The 19,535-nt window shown below is 39.4% G+C and overlaps 3 protein-coding genes across 11 annotated transcripts in view; 2 read left to right on the top strand and 1 right to left on the bottom strand.

Annotated features, from left to right (window-relative positions):
- Positions 1–6,069, top strand: part of camk2b1 (calcium/calmodulin-dependent protein kinase (CaM kinase) II beta 1) — a 79,043-nt gene extending 72,974 nt beyond the window's left edge. For all 8 annotated transcript variants that reach the window (XM_088336606.1, XM_088336607.1, XM_088336609.1 and 5 more), the window contains one exon: positions 2,666–6,069. The gene's annotated coding sequence lies outside the window, so the exon portion shown is untranslated. The remainder of the gene's footprint in view (positions 1–2,665) is intronic.
- Positions 6,064–14,368, bottom strand: LOC148366172 (retinol dehydrogenase 14). The gene is made up of 4 exons (XM_088336615.1): positions 14,025–14,368; positions 10,719–10,961; positions 8,405–8,707; positions 6,064–7,483 (listed from the first exon to the last, which is right to left on the bottom strand). The coding sequence occupies exons 1-4, from the start codon at positions 14,143–14,145 to the stop codon at positions 7,224–7,226; spliced, it is 927 nt and encodes a 308-aa protein (XP_088192741.1). The 5' UTR covers positions 14,146–14,368; the 3' UTR covers positions 6,064–7,223.
- A 65-nt stretch (positions 14,369–14,433) lies between these two features.
- kremen1 (kringle containing transmembrane protein 1) overlaps positions 14,434–19,535 on the top strand; it is a 118,595-nt gene continuing 113,493 nt past the window's right edge. For both annotated transcript variants that reach the window (XM_088335177.1, XM_088335178.1), the window contains exon 1: positions 14,434–14,621. In XM_088335177.1, coding sequence (XP_088191303.1) covers positions 14,540–14,621 — 82 coding nt within the window. In that variant the 5' untranslated portion in view covers positions 14,434–14,539. The remainder of the gene's footprint in view (positions 14,622–19,535) is intronic.

A 19,535-nucleotide genomic window follows, 5' to 3' on the forward strand; every position in this document is an offset into this window, starting at 1 on the left:
GAAATTCAAGATATACTGTACCTAAACATCAATAATGATTTAATTATGTAGCTAATTAAGATGAATATACTGGTACACTCATACACCATTTTCGTATTTTGCAACCTTTTCCTTCTTTGACTCAATCATTGTCTCTGTTATCAACTTTTTCGCTAACTTTTTTAGGACCCACTATCATTGGCCGTCAAAGGAAATAAAACCAACAAAATCACAAGAAAATGAAATGTGGTCTCTCTTAAACGCGCGGATAGACTCAACAGGTAGAAGTGATCGAGCGGATACATTTTTCTTCTTCTTTGCATTATTTTGCCAAGGCAAAGCCTGTGAGCCACTAAAAACGGGTGCACAACCCACTTTTGGATCCCGATCCTTTAGTTGAGAAACATAGCGACCACCACAGAGTCAGACAATGATTATGAAGACGCATATTTATTTCTGCACTGAAGGAAAACGCAAATGAGGGCTCCTTTATGGAAAATGTGGCGTATACCCTATATTTCTAGACAGCAAGCATACTGTGGTGAATAGTGCCAGATTGCAACACAAATGTGAGATGTTGTCTTTTTGTGTTGTTGGTGAAGGACTAGATTGCATTAGCTTGTCATTGTTCCTTGAGGATTAGAGGAGAATCCAGTGACCTGACAATGTCTCCAATGATACAGAAAGAGAACTGTAGAATGTTTTATGATACAGTAATCCCTCGCTGTTTCGCTACTTTGCGGATTTTCTTTGTGCATTGTGTTCTGCATTCTGTACACAAGCAGCTTGATGAACCTACATTACGTACGCAAATCCTTTCCAATTTTAAAACGCCTTTGTAACCACAAAAGCACCAAAAGGCGAAAGATGCTTTCTATCACCAACAAACTTGGACTTCCTGACATACTAATGAAGGGTAGAAGCATTATGCTACATTTGTGTTTTCCCAATAACGTCCACATGATAGCAACGAAATATCATCTAAAGTAAAGAAGGTGTCCTGAAATTATTTTCAACGATATATATATATATATTTCAAAAGCAAGATTATTTTTAAAATTATAATTTGACAGTAGAAACATTATTTGTGAAAAATTATTTATGAAGTACAGTACTTTTATTTATTAAATAGATGCTTGAGCTTGTAAATTGGGTTCGTTTTTTGGTTTCAATGTTTAATGGTAAACGGTCTACATTTATATAGCGCTTTTCAAGTCAATGAAGACCTCCCAAAGCGCTTTACAATGTGCTTCACACTTACCCTTTCACACACACACTCACACACCAATAGCGGCCATGCAGCCATGCAAGGCGCCGACCTGCTTAATGGGGGCATTACGGATTCAGTGTCTTGCCCAAGGACACTTCGACATATAACACGGAGGAGCCGGGAATCTCTTGATTCCAAGACGAGCGCTCTACGTCCTGAGCTAATGCCGCCCATAAATAATTAATAGAGTATTTAATAAATAAACTCCCAAAGGTTTCTACTAAGCGGGTTTTGAAAATCACTGAAACTTTTTCGGAACGCAAACTCCACAAAAAAAACAAGGGATTATTGTAATTTCCCCTGCTGTTTAATTCACATATGTAAATTGAAGAGTTTGCTTGATTTGTGAGTGAAAACGTAGAATTGTTAAAAAATATATTATCTTTAGTCTTTACAGTATTTGTTTTACTCATTAGTGTACTTTTAACTCATTTAAAATTGTCCATACTAAGCAACTTTAAAATCATGCAACACAGAATCCCGAAAAACAACTCTATAAAGTTGAGTTTTACTTACTTTTGGAGAATGTGCTTCAAGAGGTCCTCCTCCGTGGTAAAAAGTGGCAGAAAAAAAGCGATCCAACCATTTTCTCAACCGCCTCAAGGTTTCTTATTCCACTTTCATTTCAAAAGAAATGGCTCGCCTCTTCTTTACACTTTACATCAACCATATTAAATGGATGCACAAGATATTAAACAATAAAATTGTCAAAGTTCTTAACGCGCTGGAGATACATTATAGAATGTTTACACACAACTAGGAGGAGGAAGCGAATTTCTTTTTCGGTGTAGATGCTGGGTGACCTCTTTCAGCATTACCACACGCCGGTAGTGGCGGAAAGAAGCACTACAGCACTGTCTTGTACTCTGAAAAAGCTGCACAATTTTTTTTTTTTTACTTACAGCAATGTCCAGATATTTTTTGACATCCCCCAAATTTTTTTCGTATCTACCACTTTTCGTAACTCGAATGTTCGTAAGTAGGGGAGCGTCTGTATTAAACAATCAACCAATTAACCGAAAACAAGTGAGAGGACAAAGGGTGCGAGCAAGCACACCATGACGTTTGCAATCTTTTATATAATGAGATACATGAAAGTGATTTTGATTACCTTTGCATTTATTTATATTAAATATATTTTTGTTATTTTTAATAATACAAGTTTATGAGACCCTGGTGGGACCATTTAAACCCTGGCATTCTGCCAGAGACTTTCAATGATATGAAAAACACCTCTGTTTGAAGAGGTTGGTTTAGTGCAGAAATAAATGTCACTGTCTGCCGCCATCTTTGAACCAGAAATCCATAAGCAAATAAAAAGACGTTAGCGCCTTTATGGAGGTCATGTGCTTAAGTCTGTTTGGTTAGCTCAGTGTTAATGTTTGAATAGGAATGTTTTGTTTGCCGAATGTGCAGGAATCTCCGTTCATCTTGTCAGAAAGGAGGAAGAAGATGGCGAGGGACTTTCAAGAGCGTCACCAGTCGAGACTTTGACAGGATCTTCCTGGCATGCACAAACACACAAACACTCATTTGTGAGGCCTCACTTATGTCACTGCACTGGAAACACTATGTAAAGTCCTTATTCTATTGAATTCTACTTATTATCACATATTTGTATACAGTATGTCATTTGTACCTCGAAAATGATCAATGCCAGTGGTTTCTAGTTTAAGGACTTGTTTTGTTTTTATTAAGAAAGCATGTACCCCAGTGGCTATTAAGTGGAACATTATACTTGGATATAGTCATTGTTTTACGTTTGTTTACTTTGTAATTTGCTTCTTATGCTGTATGTTAGCTTTGATGCTCGCAACCCGATTGTCAAGTCTTTGGGTACTTTACAGTATGTCACAAAAGTGAGTACACCCCTCACATTTCTGTAGAGATTTTATCATTGTTTGATTGAACAACACTGAAGAAACATCGCTCAGACATAATGAAATGTAGTCTGTGTAAAGCTTATATAGCAGTGACAATTTATTTTGTTCCCTCGAAAAACTCAAAATGTAACCTTATTTTGGAGAGAATGTCGTTGGGCGATGCCCCAAAATATACGCAGAGAGAAGATACGGCAAAAAGGGAACACTCTTTATTGCATTCAGGATACGTTCAAAGTTCCAGATGTTCAACATTGGCCTTTATAGTGTCCTCAAATCAAGTCGTGATATCTCTTGAAGGTCGCCTGCCCTGGCTCACTAAGCATATCAGCTTGTGACCTCCTGTAACAAAGTCATCCCACGACCTTCGCCAGATGCTTACATACTTATCATTAGTTATTATCCACATTCCACAACAATAGTAGTTAAAACCCTGGAAACAAAAGTGAATACACCCTAAAGTGAATGTTCCTTAAGTGTCAATATTTTGTGTGGCCAGCATGATTTTTGCAGAACCACCTTAATCTTCTTGGCCATGGATTTCACCAGAGCCTTACAAATTGCCGCTGGAATACCCTTCCAGTCCTTCATGACAACATGACTGAGCTAGGGGATATTCAAGATCTTGTGCTTCTCCATCTTTCGCTTGAGGATGCTCCATAGATATTCTATTGGGTTTAGATCTTGAGACATGCTTGGCGAGTCCATCCCCATTTACCCTAAGCCTATTTGGAAGAGCTGTGGTCATCTTTTAAGTGTATTTGGGGTCATTCTCAGGCTGGAACATTGCCCTGCAACCCAGTTTCTGCTAGGAGGGGATCATTCTCTGCTGCAATATTTCCCAGTACATGCTTGAGTTCGTGTTTTCGTCAACGAAATGCAACTCCCCAACTCCAGTTGCACTCATGCAGCCCCAAACTATGACATTCTCAACACCATGGTTGACATTAGGCACGGCACAAACATTTTTGTACTCCTCACCTCGTTGCCACCACACATGCTTCACACCACCTGAGCAAATCAACCAAATAAATTCATCTTTGTCTCATCTGACAAGAGGATATCTTTCCAGGGAGCCAAGACCTTTGTTGACATACTTTTAATTCATTGTGTCAAAGCGATGTTTCTTCAGTGATGTTCAATGAAACATAATGAATTATCTGAAGAAATGTGAGGGGGGTACTCACTTTTGTGACATACTGAATTTTTTATTTTATTTATTTTTCCGTGAGGGTTAGGGGATCATCTTAGACTGGTGTCTTCCCATTGAAAAAATATTGATATTTTTAACGTGATTGAGTCATGTGCCAAAAAGAAAAACTGCCAAAAAAATCAATTTTAAGCGTGTAGTTAAATAATAATACATTTTGGGTAGTAAATCTCTTTTTGTTGTCTTTTATCTTTAAGTAAAAAGTGTTCAGTCAGTTGAAAGGAAAGGGGCTTGATTGTTTGTTTTCTTAGTTTTAATCATGTTCATCTATTTATATTTTTGACTTAAATTGGGCCAAGTGGCATTCAAAGGGGCATTGTCCAGTAGAAAAGGCGCATTTAATCCCATGTTTCTTTAGCAAACATTAGCCACTTTGTCAGTTAGCATAACATTGCAATAATAATCAGATTGCAATCTTAAATTTTTGACATTTTTCTGCATAACCTTTCCTGTTTCATTTGTTTTAGGGAGTATCGTCCATCAACAAGAAAGGCTGAGGTCGAATTGGTAAAGGGTACTTTTCCAAATGTTTTATTGATCTTGAATGTAAGACTTTTAGGGATTATTGGTCTTTGTCAGGACAAGGATCACAAACCTTTCTTGTTTATGGACTTCTCTAATCACACAAAAAACAGAGTGTACTTTGGTATGTTTACAGTATAAATAATAAGTTTAAAACACTCAAAATAAGGCAAGAAGACATAAATGGATTTAGAACTTGCAAGGATTGGAGAACAGCTCTCAGATAAGAAAATGTCCATTCCTTTCTCAAGCTCCAAATCCTCTTTTTTTATTAAATCTTCAAGGTTGCAAAAACAGATGAGTCCTACGTGGTGTGTGTATCAAAGAACAGCAAAACAATTGGCCGATAGTGACAATAATGTAATAGTCAAAATAATGAATAACAGTGAAACCCCAAAGAGGAACTTGTATCCCATGAAATTTCATTTGAACTCGTTCAGAGAGAGATTCAAATTGGTTAATTTAAGATTTACTCTACTGAGATTTTCCGTAGTGCAGTGGTTAGCACATTTGTCTAACACGCGAAAGATCCCTGGTTTGAAACCGGGAGGAAACATATGTTGCCTTGGAGAGTGATGGGCGCCACCAGACTGTACTAGCCCAAGACACACCACCGGAAATGGTGCACCTTCGACCGTAGTGGTTAAAGGAACCAACCAGATCACTAAAAAGTCCCTTTTATATCCATAATCGTTCATATGATTCATTACTCCTTAATCGGCGACTTGGGCCTTTTAAAAGGACATTTTAGGTACTTACCCAAAATATGTTTCCCAACCATCCTTCTCATCCAAAATCTGAATTAAACCACATTTTTGGAGGACCCACATCCAGATTACAAGCGCTTATTATATACTATAATTATATAGAGCTATTTTTCTCTCCAGATGATTTAATGCAGATGAATATATAGTGAAGATTTTGTACAAAAAGCAGACACAGTAAACCCGGCAAGCACAAAAATCAACCCACAAGCAGATTCCCATTCTTACCACTCGACGGTGGTGCGTTCGCTTGCCATCCGTTAACTTGTGTTTACAGCGCTACCTTGCATCTCATTCGTTGTCCCCGGCCTGTTTTTTTTTTTTGTGTTTCTTCTGTACGATACGATGGCTCGTGCTCTTTTGTTGTATTCTGCCGTGGTATTTTTCTGCTCTTGCTTGGACAACTTGTGCTAAAAGGTGTTCTCAATAAAATGACTGTTGACATTTGAGAATGGTTTATTTTCCTAACTGAAAAGTAGAAAGCGGAGACGCAACATATTGAAAAAAACTTTGTATCTATACTAGATATAATTAGAGCAGATTAATCATATTTGATACAGGCAACATTTTCTTTGCTGAAAACAAAAAAACATTTTCTATATTATGCATACAACTGATAAATAATAAAATATTTACACAAATTACAGTATATACATGTGTAGATGCATGTAATTACATTGTCACGGTTGCCATGGCGCCCAATTGGCCCAGCCCATGTGGCACCGGCTGCGGCTCATTGACAGATTGGCTTTCTGCCTTTTTAAGCTCAGTGCTCTCATTTTTCCTTTGTCAGCCCGTCAACAAACTTCTGCCCCGCAAGACGTGGGTTTCGACTCGGTCCTATTCCTGTTGGTATTTCCTGTCTGGTAGGCGGATTTCTAGATTTCTGGCCAATTTGGGATTTTTAAGTGTGCCTTATAGTCCAGAAAATATGGTATACACCAGGCGTTGCCAACATGGTGCCTACAGACTGGCTCTAAAATAGCTCACCAGTGATTGGCCATTGGGATTTCTAGTAGGCATTATGTTTTATGGGTATACTGAGCCATTTTTGACCCTGCATTTAATAAATGCAACCTCATAATAACATAGTAATAACATAAGTTCTAATTTTAGTAATGCATATAAAACTGTCAGTAGCATAAAAAAGCAGTTCGCAGTTTCAAAAAGGTTGGGGAGCACTGATTAGCACCTTTACCTATTTCAGGCATGAAAATATTGGTAAGTTTATTATCTTGGCTAAATTTAGCCTTAAGTTGCTTGCATGAAAGCAGGTTAAATTATGCTCTGCCTACTTTCTGTTGTGATTTATGTTCTACAGCTAGCTTTATCCCAAACAGGCCAACAACTAGTCTAGAGATACATCTACACCTCTACTGTCTCGCATGTTAAAAACGAATTGGTTTTATGACCCCCTCTACTCACCTCAACCTGTTTTCTTCTTGCATCTTCACAATTCAGATAGGTCACCTTTTTTGACTTCAAACAAGTAAATTTCTTCGAAAGGTGGGAGAATTTCATGCCTGCTTTTTAAAAACTAAAGGTTTGAGTTGCTCGACTGAATAAGTTAAAATAACTTAATACAAAAATAAAAAGCGTCATGCCAGTTTAACCAGCCTTTCGCTGGCCTCCCACAGCTTCTTGGCTACTCCGGCGTCTCGAGCGAACGGTCGCAATGTAGCGGGCCGGCAGTCCACAAAGTATCCGCCGCCCTTACTGGCTGCTTCATCCGACACGGCGCAGTAAACGACCGTTTGGGCGCCAACCTCGCAGGTCACGGAGAACATCCACATGAGGACCCGCATGAGAACCCGGAACAAAAACGAAAAGTGGCACGGCCACTCACTCTGCACGAAACCTGTTGAAAAATCACACGGGAGGGGGAGCAGTTAGCTTTTAACGTGTGTTAGCATTTAGAATAGGGGTTGGGAACCTATGGCTCATTATTCGCCCACTTTTCATCCAGTCTAATGCGCTGAGTGGCTGGGACACCAATGATAAAAGTAAGATGACAGCAAATAGGCAGGGTGGGAAAAAACGAATATATAAAGGCTATTTGAACGCAGGTGTGCATTGTTAACATATACTTAACAGAGAAAATATGTAATTTTAAACTTTTTAGGGACACCTCAAACAATGCAGCTGTAAATTACTGTGGGAGACAAATTTTCCATGTTATATGGATACGGGATAAAGGCTCTAGTATTATCATAAATTCATACATTTATCCATTATCTGCACTGCTTATCCTCAGTAGGGTCGTGGGGTTGCTGGAGCCCATCCCAGCTATCTTCAGGCCCTGGGCAGGGGACACCCTGAACTGGTTGCCAGCCAGTCACAGGGCACACATGGACAGCCAACTCACTCGCTCATTCAAACCTAGGGACAATTTGGACCGGCCAATCAACCTGACATGCATGTTTTTGGAATGTGGAAGGAAACCGGAGTGTCCGGAGGAAACCCACGCAAGCAAGGGGAGAACATGCAAACTCCACACAGGAAGGTTCGATCTCATAACCTCAGAACTGTGCCGCACGTGTACTAACCAATGCGCCGCCATGCTGCCCATAAATTCATACATTTGATCATAGTCATCAAACATCACAGTGAAATAAAATGGCGGAAGACTTAGCTTTTGTCTGCAGAACGGGTTTGTCAGTTTTGTATAATTTTGTCTTAAAATATACGCTCTGGTACATATTTTGCATTTATGGCTCCTTGGGTCCAAAAGGTTCCCGACCCTTGATTTAGAATATCAGAAATAACCGCCGGGTCTCACCAGGGTGCACAGCGTAGGAAGTGACGCCCTTCCCTTGCGTGAGGCGGCCCAGTTCATGGCTGAAGTATACATTGGCCAGTTTGCTGCGGCAGTAGGTGAAGAAGGGCAGCAGGTTGTAGTTGAGGTCCTGGAAGTCCAGTTTTTGGTACTTGTAGCTGGAGCAAGTGAGCGTGACCACGCGGCTGGGGGCGCACTCCTTCAGGCGGTTCAGCAGCAGGTTGGTGAGCAGGAAATGGCCCAAGTGGTTGACGCCCAAGCACATGCTGAAGCCGTCGTCCGTCCAGTCCAGGACGCCTGGCATGGCTGAGATATGGACAATTTATACAAGAGTCAGGCGTTTTCACTGAGGTCTTTCTGCGTTCCATAATACGATTTGTCTTTCGTATCAAATACCGTAATTTCAGCACCAATTTATAAGTCACCCCCCCGAAAGGACAGTCTTTTTTCGTATATTTTTCATCCATAGGGCGCACCAGATTCTAAGGCGCATAAAATCGAGACTAGAGTTATAACTAACGTGTTAATTCAATGTATAAAATGCTTCAATTGACTTCGGGTTTATTGATTTCCAGGGTTGGGTAGGGTTACTTCAACTGGATTACTCACAATTACTTTTGGATTACTCCAATACCAAATATGCTAATAAAAGACAAAAGAAACTAAATATGAATAAAATGACTCAATTTTGTGCAGGCTTGGGGAGTAACGGAATACATGGAACGGCAAAAATGATGTTGGCAAGCTGTTCTGTAAGGCCATTATTGAAAACAATATAATTTTGAAATTCAGTATTTTTTCATCAATTCTTCCCACAAAGTCTTCCGATGTTGGTAGGGCCATTATCGCAGGACAAATCTGTAGACAGTAAGGCCACAATTGCACAAAAAAGGGTTTCAACTATAACTAACGAGAGGTTGTTTCAATACTAATTAATTCGTGATTTCAAATATAAGAATAACCATTATTTACTTGGTGAAAAAAGGTCCACTGTTGGAGCAATCATTAGAAAATGGAAGAAGCTAAACATGATGGCCAATCTCAATCAAAAATGATGTTGGCAAGCTGTTTGGATTTACCTTCATTTTGTTTCTGTCGCATTTTAGTTAGTTTTGCCGGAGATCAAAGAGATCAAAGCCAGGAGAGAAAGCTTACCACGTGTTGTGATTCATCATTTTATTCATAGTTAGTTTATTTTGTCTTTTATTAGCATATTTGGTATTGGAGTAATCCAAAAGTAATTGAAAGTAATCCAGTTAAAGTAACCCTACCCAACCCTGTTGATTTGTGTTTCTGAAGTGCAGTGGTTAGCACATTCGCCTAACACGCGAAAGAGCCCTGGTTCGAGAACGAGTGGAAACATGTTGGCCTGGATGGGTGCCACCAGGCTGTACTTGCCCAAGACACACCACGGGAAACGGTGCCCTGAGACCCTACTGGTTAAGGGATTCACATACAGTAGTACTTCTAATAGATATAGTATACATTATACCAATGTTCTCATCTCATTAGCCGTACCGCTTATCCTCATTAGGGTCGCGGGGGGGCTGGAGCCCATCCCAGCCATCTCCGGGCAGTGGGCAGGGGACACCCTGAACTGGTTGCCAGCCAATCGCAGGGCACACAGGGACAGACAATTCGCTCGCTCATTCACACCTAGGGACAATTTGGACCGGCCAATTCACCTGAAATGCATGTTTTTGGAACGTGGGAGGAAACCGGAGTGCCCGGAGGAAACCCACGCAAGCACGGGGAGAACATACAAACTCCGCACAGGAAGTCTGGAGCTGGATTTGAACCCACGACAGGTTCCCATGACATGAACTGTGCCGCACAAGCGCTAACCACTGCGCCGCCGTGCTGCCCTATACCAATGTTCATTTTTATTAAAAAAACCATAGGTCGAGAAATTTGTATTTGTTTTTCAATGTGGAATTCCTTCTTGGATCGGCGCTCGTACCAGACAAAACAGTGCCATCTAGTGGTCGAATATTACACATTTAGCCCTTATTAAAGCTTTTTACTGTACAGTAACTTCATGAGTGTACTGTGTCTCCAGGGCAGTCACAGGCTATTTAATGGGAGTTTGATTGCATTTGATAACCTTGGGACGGATTAATCACCTTTCTATTCATTTCAATGGGAAAAAGTGTTTTGATTTACAACCACTTCTCTATACGTCACTGCTGACCCTAATTAAATTTGTAAGAAGAGGTACCACTGTATCTGCTTTGAAAATGTGGACTTTGTGACTGAAGATTTTACTTTTAGATGTTGCCTTCAAAAATTCGCTCAGTCCGTTAGTAATCCGCCTCACCCGCATTGTTAATCAAGATGTCCAGTCTCTTCTCTTGCTGCAGGAAACTCTTGCAGAAGTCACGCACTGAACGTAAATTGGCCAAGTCCAGCTCCATGCGGACCACCGCCAGGCTGCGACTGCGGAATTTGATCTCCCGTACAGCTTTTTCTGCCCTTTCCGTATCCCGGCACGCGACCACCACGCGGGCGCCTCTCATCGCCAAAGCTATAGCTGTCTCCTTACCGATGCCGGAACTCCCCCCTGCCGTGGACACATGAGAGGAATTTGTAAACGTTCAACCATTTTATACATTGTGCATGTTCCATATGAGGCCAACTGATTGCATGAAGCCTTTTTAGTCTCAACTGGAATGATCAGATTGCATCATCGCTTCAGTTATGAGCATTTCTCTTGGGAGAGACTGGCGACATGCACAGGGCTTGACACAGAGTTTTGCTTTAGGTCAAATGTGGAAGTCACAGAATACACAAAAAAGACAAGCCATGCATTTTTCTGTTTGATTAAACAATGTTTAAACCACAATTTGAGCATAAGTGTAGGTTAATACTTTGAATGAGGGCAGAGCTATTCTTCAATCTGGTTACACCCATAGAAACAAATATATTCATAACGTTAACATTATGTGAAAATTGAACTACTGAAGTAAGGAGACTGTCTCAATTCTATTTTCATTAGGTTTTTGATATTGGAATTATTGCTATTCTAAACTCCCTAATATCAATGGTGGTATGCAATAATGGCCTTAACTAGATACATAACCTAGTATGCAATAATGGCCGAACTGACATTGTGTAAGGCCATTATTGAAAACAATACAAATTTGAGATTCAGTATTTTTCCATTAATTTTTCCCACAAAGTCTTCCAATGTTGGTAAGGTCATTATCGCAGGAGAAATCTGTAAACAGTAAGGCCACAATTGCACAAAAAGTGTTTTAATTATTCACTAACTAGGGGTTGTTTTGACAAAGTCATTATGTGGTATCAACACGAATTAACTTGTGATTTGAAATATAAAAGTAACCGTTCCATCGGATGCTAACGTTAGCATAGCGCTGAATTTCCTGCCCGCTGCTATCAATAAACAGCAGCTCGCACACCCCGACGGAGCTTTTATCGGCATGCTTAAGGACTGTACTTCCCAAATTCATTCAATACGTGGACTGAGCAACCAGGGGAAAAAACACTGGACCGTGTGTACAGTAAGATCAAACATCTAGTTGGATCCGGCCATCTCTGTCTGTCCCTCACCCCCTCATACACCCTCCTCCGGAGGAAAACAAAGCCTATGCAATCAAGGACAGTGCAACATCTTTTTTCCTTTATCTCTTTGTTTTTTTATCCTCACTGTAAAATGTGGTACTGGAGTGCCACGTCCAATTTTGTTGTCACAATATATTCAACCCATGTTGTAACAATGACAATAAAGGTATATTCTATTCTATTCTTTTCAAAACTTAAGTTTTAGTCTTTTGCCTGAAAACCAATTATTGTCAGTGATGCCATTTTCGCATGAAGTTTACATTATTTTATTTCTTTATTATTATTCATGAACAGTAATGTCATTGCACTATTTTCTGATGTGCATTTGTATGCTGAGGCCACTATCTTTTAAATATTGCCTATCTGTCCCTATATCTTTTTTATCTTATTATATGTTTACCTTGGAGTGGCCGGTCTAATCTCGTTAATAACAACATGCACTACGTTGTTATCTATGACAATAAAGACACATCTCTTGTATCCTACTCAATTCTATTATTGAAAATAGAACAATTTATTGAAATTCTCCCATCTTTTGAATTTACAATCCCCTGAATTGATGGCTTTATCTGTGTATTATTTGCTATTGCAACATCTGTTGCAGCCTGGTCATCCTGGAAGGGGGATTATCTCATGTGCAGTCCCTTCTCAAAGTTTCTTCTTTCTCCCCATGTTGAGGTTTTTAAGTTTTTCCTCGCCTTCATGTAGGTTTCAGATCAGGGGGTTGTGTAATAATAGTCTGTGGTTTGCAATAATCCGTGGTCTGTGCAGCCCTTTGAGACTCCTTGTGATGAAGAAGTCACAAATAAACATGACTTGACTATTATACCTCACTGCTGTTTGTTATTTTGACTAATATGCACCGTTTACATTATTGTCACTGTGGGCCAATAATGTTGCTGTTCTTTGAATTCCACACTCAATAGGGCAGATCTATTAGCTCAGGAGGTCGAGCGCTCGTCTTGGGATCAAGAGATTGCAGGTTGGAATCCCAAAGCTTCTCCGTGTTACATGTCGAAGTGTCCTTGGGTAAGACACTGAACCCCTAATGCCCCCAATAAGCAGGTTGGCGCCTTGTATGGCTGCATAGCTGCTATTGGTGTGTGAGTTTGTGTAAATGGGTAAATTGATCTTCATTGACTTGAAAAGCGCCATATAAATGCAGATCATTTCATAGCATCTGTTTTTGTAACCTAGTAAAAGAGAAAGGGCCCAGGGAAGGGCTTTTAGAACAGGTTGGAATTTCTAACAGCGGTTTGGGTCCTCACCTTTGCCTGTCAAATTCCATTGATATCTTCTCTCCTTATTTTGAGCGTCTACTATAAACTTATCATTTTGGTCCTTTGAGCTCGGAATTTAACCAGCACCCTAAGGAAACTATACACTTATCAGTACCTAAACTAGATTACCAGCAAATGAGCTTTCTATATCTGTATGTCGAAGTCAAGACCCACAGACCAAATCTGGCCCTAAGAAGGTTTTCTGTGACTTGACTTTAAAGGGGGGGGGGGGGGGGGGGGTGGGGGGGGGGGTTGGGGTTTTTAAGGGTTATTGATCTATCTTCGTTATTCATTATCCATTATCCGTTATCGGTCAGTTCATAATACGCTACAAAGCCTAGGAGCCGGGACACTTACTCTCAGCCAAAAGGCCAAGCTAAGGTCCTAGCCCAAAGCCTTGCTGCGATCATTGCAAAAGCACCGTTCCCGGAGGTACTGCAATACCGGGCCGATGCGTAGAGTGGACAGAGCAAGCTCATATTCCATCAAAGCCTAGGAGTCGGGACTCTTACTCTCAGCGGATCGAATTATTTCCTACAACTAAGAAAGAAAAAGGTCACATGTCATCTTGCAAATCACAAATATATAATCAAGATACAGAGAGAGAACGAATGGAGATTACTTTTAGTGAAAATTATCTTATCAATGATCTATTGTCAGAAAAAAAGCATGGGCGTTTGAGTGGTATCAACATTTTACAAATGTTATATGAGACCATTAAAAACAACAAATAGTACAATTAGAAGTGGGTTGTCATTTACCAGTAATAAGAACAGTTTTCCCGTCAAGTCGTTTGAGATCGGTGTAGTAACGTCTCTTTTTCATCCATTTCAGAAGAAAAAAGAAAACCAAAGAGGCGATCACAGTAGACAGAAGGTACATTCTCTTTTAAATGGAATAATGAAGCTAATTACAAAGCTAATCTTTTAGCTTTAATCACGAGACCCATATTTTATCTTTTTTTATTCCTCGACTGTATTCTCACTCACTTGTGACCTTTCCGGATACAAAATCCTACTTATTAAACTACTCGAAGCATTTTTGATCATTTTGATTCATATTTTTATTCATTGACGTCGGACAGTGACTGAAAACGAAGGGCTATTGCGCGAACCAAGCGCGCATGCGTCTGTTGATGTGCCGCAATGCATGACGGGAGGAGGCGGCAGATCCAATTGTGAATTAGTTTCGTGTGTCACTAATATTTTCGGTGCTGTACAAACTGATATATTTTTGCCACTAAAGTATTTGAAGGATGGGTTATTTTGTTTAAAAAATGAACAAAAGATATATTGAACGCATAATGGAACAAAAAACACGACTCATCATTTCTCGCGACAACTCTCGGACAAAACAAAGTAAGAATTTTCATCCATTTGTCCTTTTTAATGTGTTCTAACGTCGTGTGAGTCGACTCCATTGTTTCCCCCGAAATTACATTTTAATAAGGGTATACTAGAACACTTATAGATATTAGTTATATTTCCCTGAAAAACAGCATACAACTCAAAATACCTTTCGCCACTAGATAGCAGTATTTCCCATATGATCAACAATTATCTATATTAGTTATATTTCCCTGAAAAACAACATACAGCTCAAAATACCTTTCGCCACGAGATGGCACCATTTCCCATATGGTCATCTGCATCTATACAGTATTGGCAACAACAATTCCTAACAGAATTAATGTCATCCTTCTGAAATATTCGATTTATGGAAAACATTTTTACGCCACATTTTACAATACACACACAGTTCTAAGGTCTCGGGAACCTCCTGTGTGGGTTCAAATCCAGCTACGGACTTACTGTGTGGAGTTTGTATGTTCTCCACGTGCTTGCGTGGGTTTCCTCCGGGCACTCCGGTTTCCTCCCACATTCCAAAGACATGCATTTCAGGTGGATTGGCTGGTCCAAATTTTCCCAAGGTGTGAATGAGCGAGCGAGTTGTCTGTCCCTGTGTGCCCTGCGACTGCCTGGCAACCAGTTCAGGGTGTCCCCTGCCCGATGTGACTGCTGGGATGGGCTCCAGCACCCCCGCGACCCTACTGAGGATGAGCGGTGCAGCTAATGAGATGAGATTTTACAATATTGGAGTTATAATAGCGACCATAGTGTTTATTATGCTAATAATGTTCTTCATGAAATACTGTACCATGTTAAATCAATAAATTCCCATTATGATGCATTATTATAATTATTAAATGGACAGTGTGAATTAATTAGCGCCTCCTAGTAGTGAAAGACTTAATTAATTAAAAAAACACATTAATATTCATTTAAATAATTAGCAAAATATATATGGACTATTATTTAAACGTTTATTTTGTATATTGATGTTAAGAAATTTGCATTTATCATAATTAACATAAGACTAATCTTGAGGGAACTTAAATCATTGTCTGCCATCTTGCTGCTACTGGTAAAAAAAAATTAAGCATTTCTGTTGTGAAAAAAAAGTTCTTGGATTTTAAGTAAAATTTAAAAAATACAGCTACTGTATTTACACTTCAGCTACTGTACTGTATTTATTCGTGGATAACACACTTTTTTCAACCTAAGAGATAACTCAAAGTTTGGGTGAGCGTTAAACACAAGGTTTTACTGCAAAACATTGGATGTGACAGGAACCGAACCCGGGTCGCGGAGGTGAGAGTGCTGAGTCCTAATCACTAGACCAATGTTATAGATGACACATGAAAAGACATAAGATTGATGTCTTTATCACACAATTTGTATTTATGGTACCAGAGATGAATGTTAGAGAATTTAAAAAATGTCAGGTTCTTCCTCAGATACACCAAATTTGAGTTTTTTAACCAGTGTGCCGTGAGACCTTGTCTAGTGTGCCGCTGGAATTTGCCAAATTTTATCTTTCCAAAAAATCAGGCCATTATTCAGTATTTTTGCTATCTTCAGACGAGGAACTGTAATAGTCACCCATATCAGTAGGTGGCAGTAGATTTTTATACACTTTTTATATACTAATTATCTGCTCACTAGGTAGCACAGTACATTTAATAACTTAATTTGTTTAACAAAATCATTAATAAAGCACATCATTCTTTTTTATTTTAAGTATTATTTTCTTCTTTTTATATACTAATTACCTACTAATGAGGTCGTAGAGTAAAATATTTGACACAAATTCATTTTCAAACATTTTCGACGGACTGTGTGCTTCGGAATTTTTTTATAAATAAAAGTCTACCTTTGTTAAAAAAGGGTTGAAAAACACTGCACCAAAGAGTTGTGTCCCTTGTCGTGCTATTGTGTGTTTATTCATACTGTATCTTGTAGGACGACTTTCTGTTTTTCCCATTCCATAAAATTCGTTTCTGGCACCGGAAGTAAAACAAGCAGCCTAGTGGTTAGGTTTCGGCGCTCTCACTGCCGTGACCCGGGTTAAAATCCTGTTGAATACAATGTTCTGCAATTTTAGTCAGCAACATGTTTGTGAAAGTTGTCCTGAAATATATAAGTTAACACTAGAAGCATGATGAGGGAAACAACTATTTGATGTATCTTATGATGATTGAGATTTTAAAGGACATTAAGTAAATCCATCCATTTTCTGCACCACTTATCCTCAGTAGGGTAGCAGGGGGTGCTGGAGCCCATCCCAGCTATCTTCAGGTAGTGGGCAGGGGACACCCTGAACTGGTTGCCAGCCAGTCGCAGGGCACACAGGGACAGACAATTCGCTTGCTCAGTCACAGGGACAATTTGGACCGGCCAATTAACCTGACATGCATTTCTTTGGAATGTGGGAGGAAACCAGAGTGCCTGGAGCAAACCCACACAAGCACGGGTAGAACATGCAAACTCCACACAGGAGATTCGATCTCACGACCTCAGAGCTATGCCGCACACGCGCTAACCACTGTGTCGCCGTGCTGCCATCATTAAGTAAATATATTGTAAATTTTATGTTGGTATAGTGTTGATAGTTCATGTTCTCAATAAATGATTTCTATCACGGTTGCACATATTCACTGTTAGTCTTTTAAAGTGTTTAGTTTGAGCCTACAAAAAGTGAAACAAAATTGGATACCGACTTTTAATCAAAAATTTCGGGGCGCTCGTTGTACAAAAAATATTTCCGGTATTTACCCTCCGCCAAATATTTTTTTCTTCCTGTTTCATTTCCCAAGTCCTTGTAATCGTAATTCAATGTACTCTCCTCCATATGTCAGCCCGAAGTCGAAAGCGACAGCCCGAGTTTAGTCAAATTAAATATGACGACGTTTGCATCCTCCCACTCTTCCTGCCAGCTCCAAGTACTCTCTGCACCGACACACAGAACTCCCAGTGTGGAGGAAGCTGAGACTAATCTCCAGCGACGTCCTCATCTCGCGTGTTCTGCATATTCATAAAGTGCCGCCACCGAGCCTGCATGCCAAATGTGCCAGCCTCTTTGACTTGGCCTCCAGAAAAACTTTTTATATATATATCCGGGTAAAGTGTTGCCATGGCACTGATGCAAATACCCCAGGATTATATCAAATGTTTTTTTCTGTGATAAGACTGAAGCTGAGGGCACGAGAGGGGCTTCAAACCCAAAACACTTTTTGATTTTGAGATAGTGATGCTAGCTTGCAGATGTTTTCAGAAAGTAAACATTAGAAAAGGACGTGATCATTGTCACTTCCCATGTGTTTTGTTCTGGTTTTGCAACTAAGCAGGTCACTCCGACGTGATGGAACTGAAATAAGCCTGAAATCAAATGGAAATCACCAGTGGCTTTCCCCAGGCTGGAAAAATTTCCCAGATTAAGCAGATGTGTCTATTTTAGTGATAATGTAATTGATATTTTGTTCTGGTTGCAGGGAAAACAACATGAAGTTTGATGGGCATATCTATAATGAGGCTAGCCTAATAATGACTGGAAAAGATGTCAGATTGTCAGTCATTTCTATAGCCTTTGTTTTTCTATTTACCTTACAAAACACGTTATACAGCATTTTAACAATGTGTGGTGGACTTATCTATTATCTATCGTCTAAAAAAAGAGCCTATGGCTTTAGAGATAAAGTTCCTAGTTAAATGTACCTGTATAGATGTTGTGAACATCACCCTTCCTAAGCCAGTTCTCTTTAACATCTTTAAATTTAGTGGCCATGTAAATAAGTAGTTCCAGAGAAAAAGTTTTGAAAAAATAGAATATCATCAATTTTGTTTTAAAGCAGCCATTTTGAATCATTTTACCATCTTTGACTATGTACTAGTTATTTTTAAATTTTTAGGTGCCCTTTGTCATGAGTCTCAAGTCAAGTCACATTTATGTAGTCCTTAACAGCGTTGGGACTACAGGTTTCAAAGTAACGCCTTCCTGAAACGCAATTACTTTTCTCTGTAACAATTAGTTTAAAACGTTATTAATAAAATGTTGTCACTTTATTGTTGTTACGACATGATGCATTACTGCGTTATTTTACTCCTTATTAAGTGCAGATCAGGAGTTACTATCCTTTCCTTTGGTTGCTGAATTACAACTGAATCCATCACATCGTCACATTAAATCGTTTTTAATATTTACCTAAAAAATAAAACCGAATACAGTAATGGCAGCACCGTCTCAAGCACAGAGTGTAAGGACACTGGATAGTCTTCTCATGGGGAAAAAAAAAAATCTCCCTTCTGTATATACTCGCATCCAAGCCAAATTTACAACTAAAATGATGTACTGAAATCAGGGGGTCAGCTTATATTTGGTTGTGTGTCACCAGTAGTGAATGGTAGGCAACGTGTGGTGATGGCTGTGTGGCTTATACAGGAACAACAAACTAACAGGATATCAATGGGGAAAACATCAGTACAGAATTTATGGTAAAAGTGTGCGGAGTTTTGGCTTTTTATTTGTAAAAATCTTTATGCAATACTTCATGATTGGAGAAAAAGATTAAACGTCTCGTTCAGTACCCATAAATGGAGAAGGAGATCTTTGAGTGGTTTTAAGCCCAAAGACAAAATGGATATGGAGAGTCTCAGATAAGTGTTCGTTTGCAAGTTCTCAAATTTCACTGCCTCCACAGACTGGTACTATACGTTTTCTTCTATTTTCTTTATTACAGGCTATCTAAAAGCAGTTTTAAAGTCGACTTCAACAATTTGTAACCAGTAACCAGCAGAGTAACGTGCTACATTTTTGTTGTCAGTGATCTGGGGGGGTAACTAAATTTCTCTTAAAATTAATTAATGAGTTACTGTAACTAATTACTGTTATTTCAGTAACGTGTCCAATACTGGCCCTTAATCACATACAGTCTC

The sequence above is a fragment of the Urocampus carinirostris genome, chromosome 5 (assembly GCF_059441175.1).
Source record: "Urocampus carinirostris isolate Australia breed hairy pipefish chromosome 5, RoL_Ucar_1.0, whole genome shotgun sequence".
Lineage (NCBI taxonomy): Eukaryota > Metazoa > Chordata > Actinopteri > Syngnathiformes > Syngnathidae > Urocampus > Urocampus carinirostris.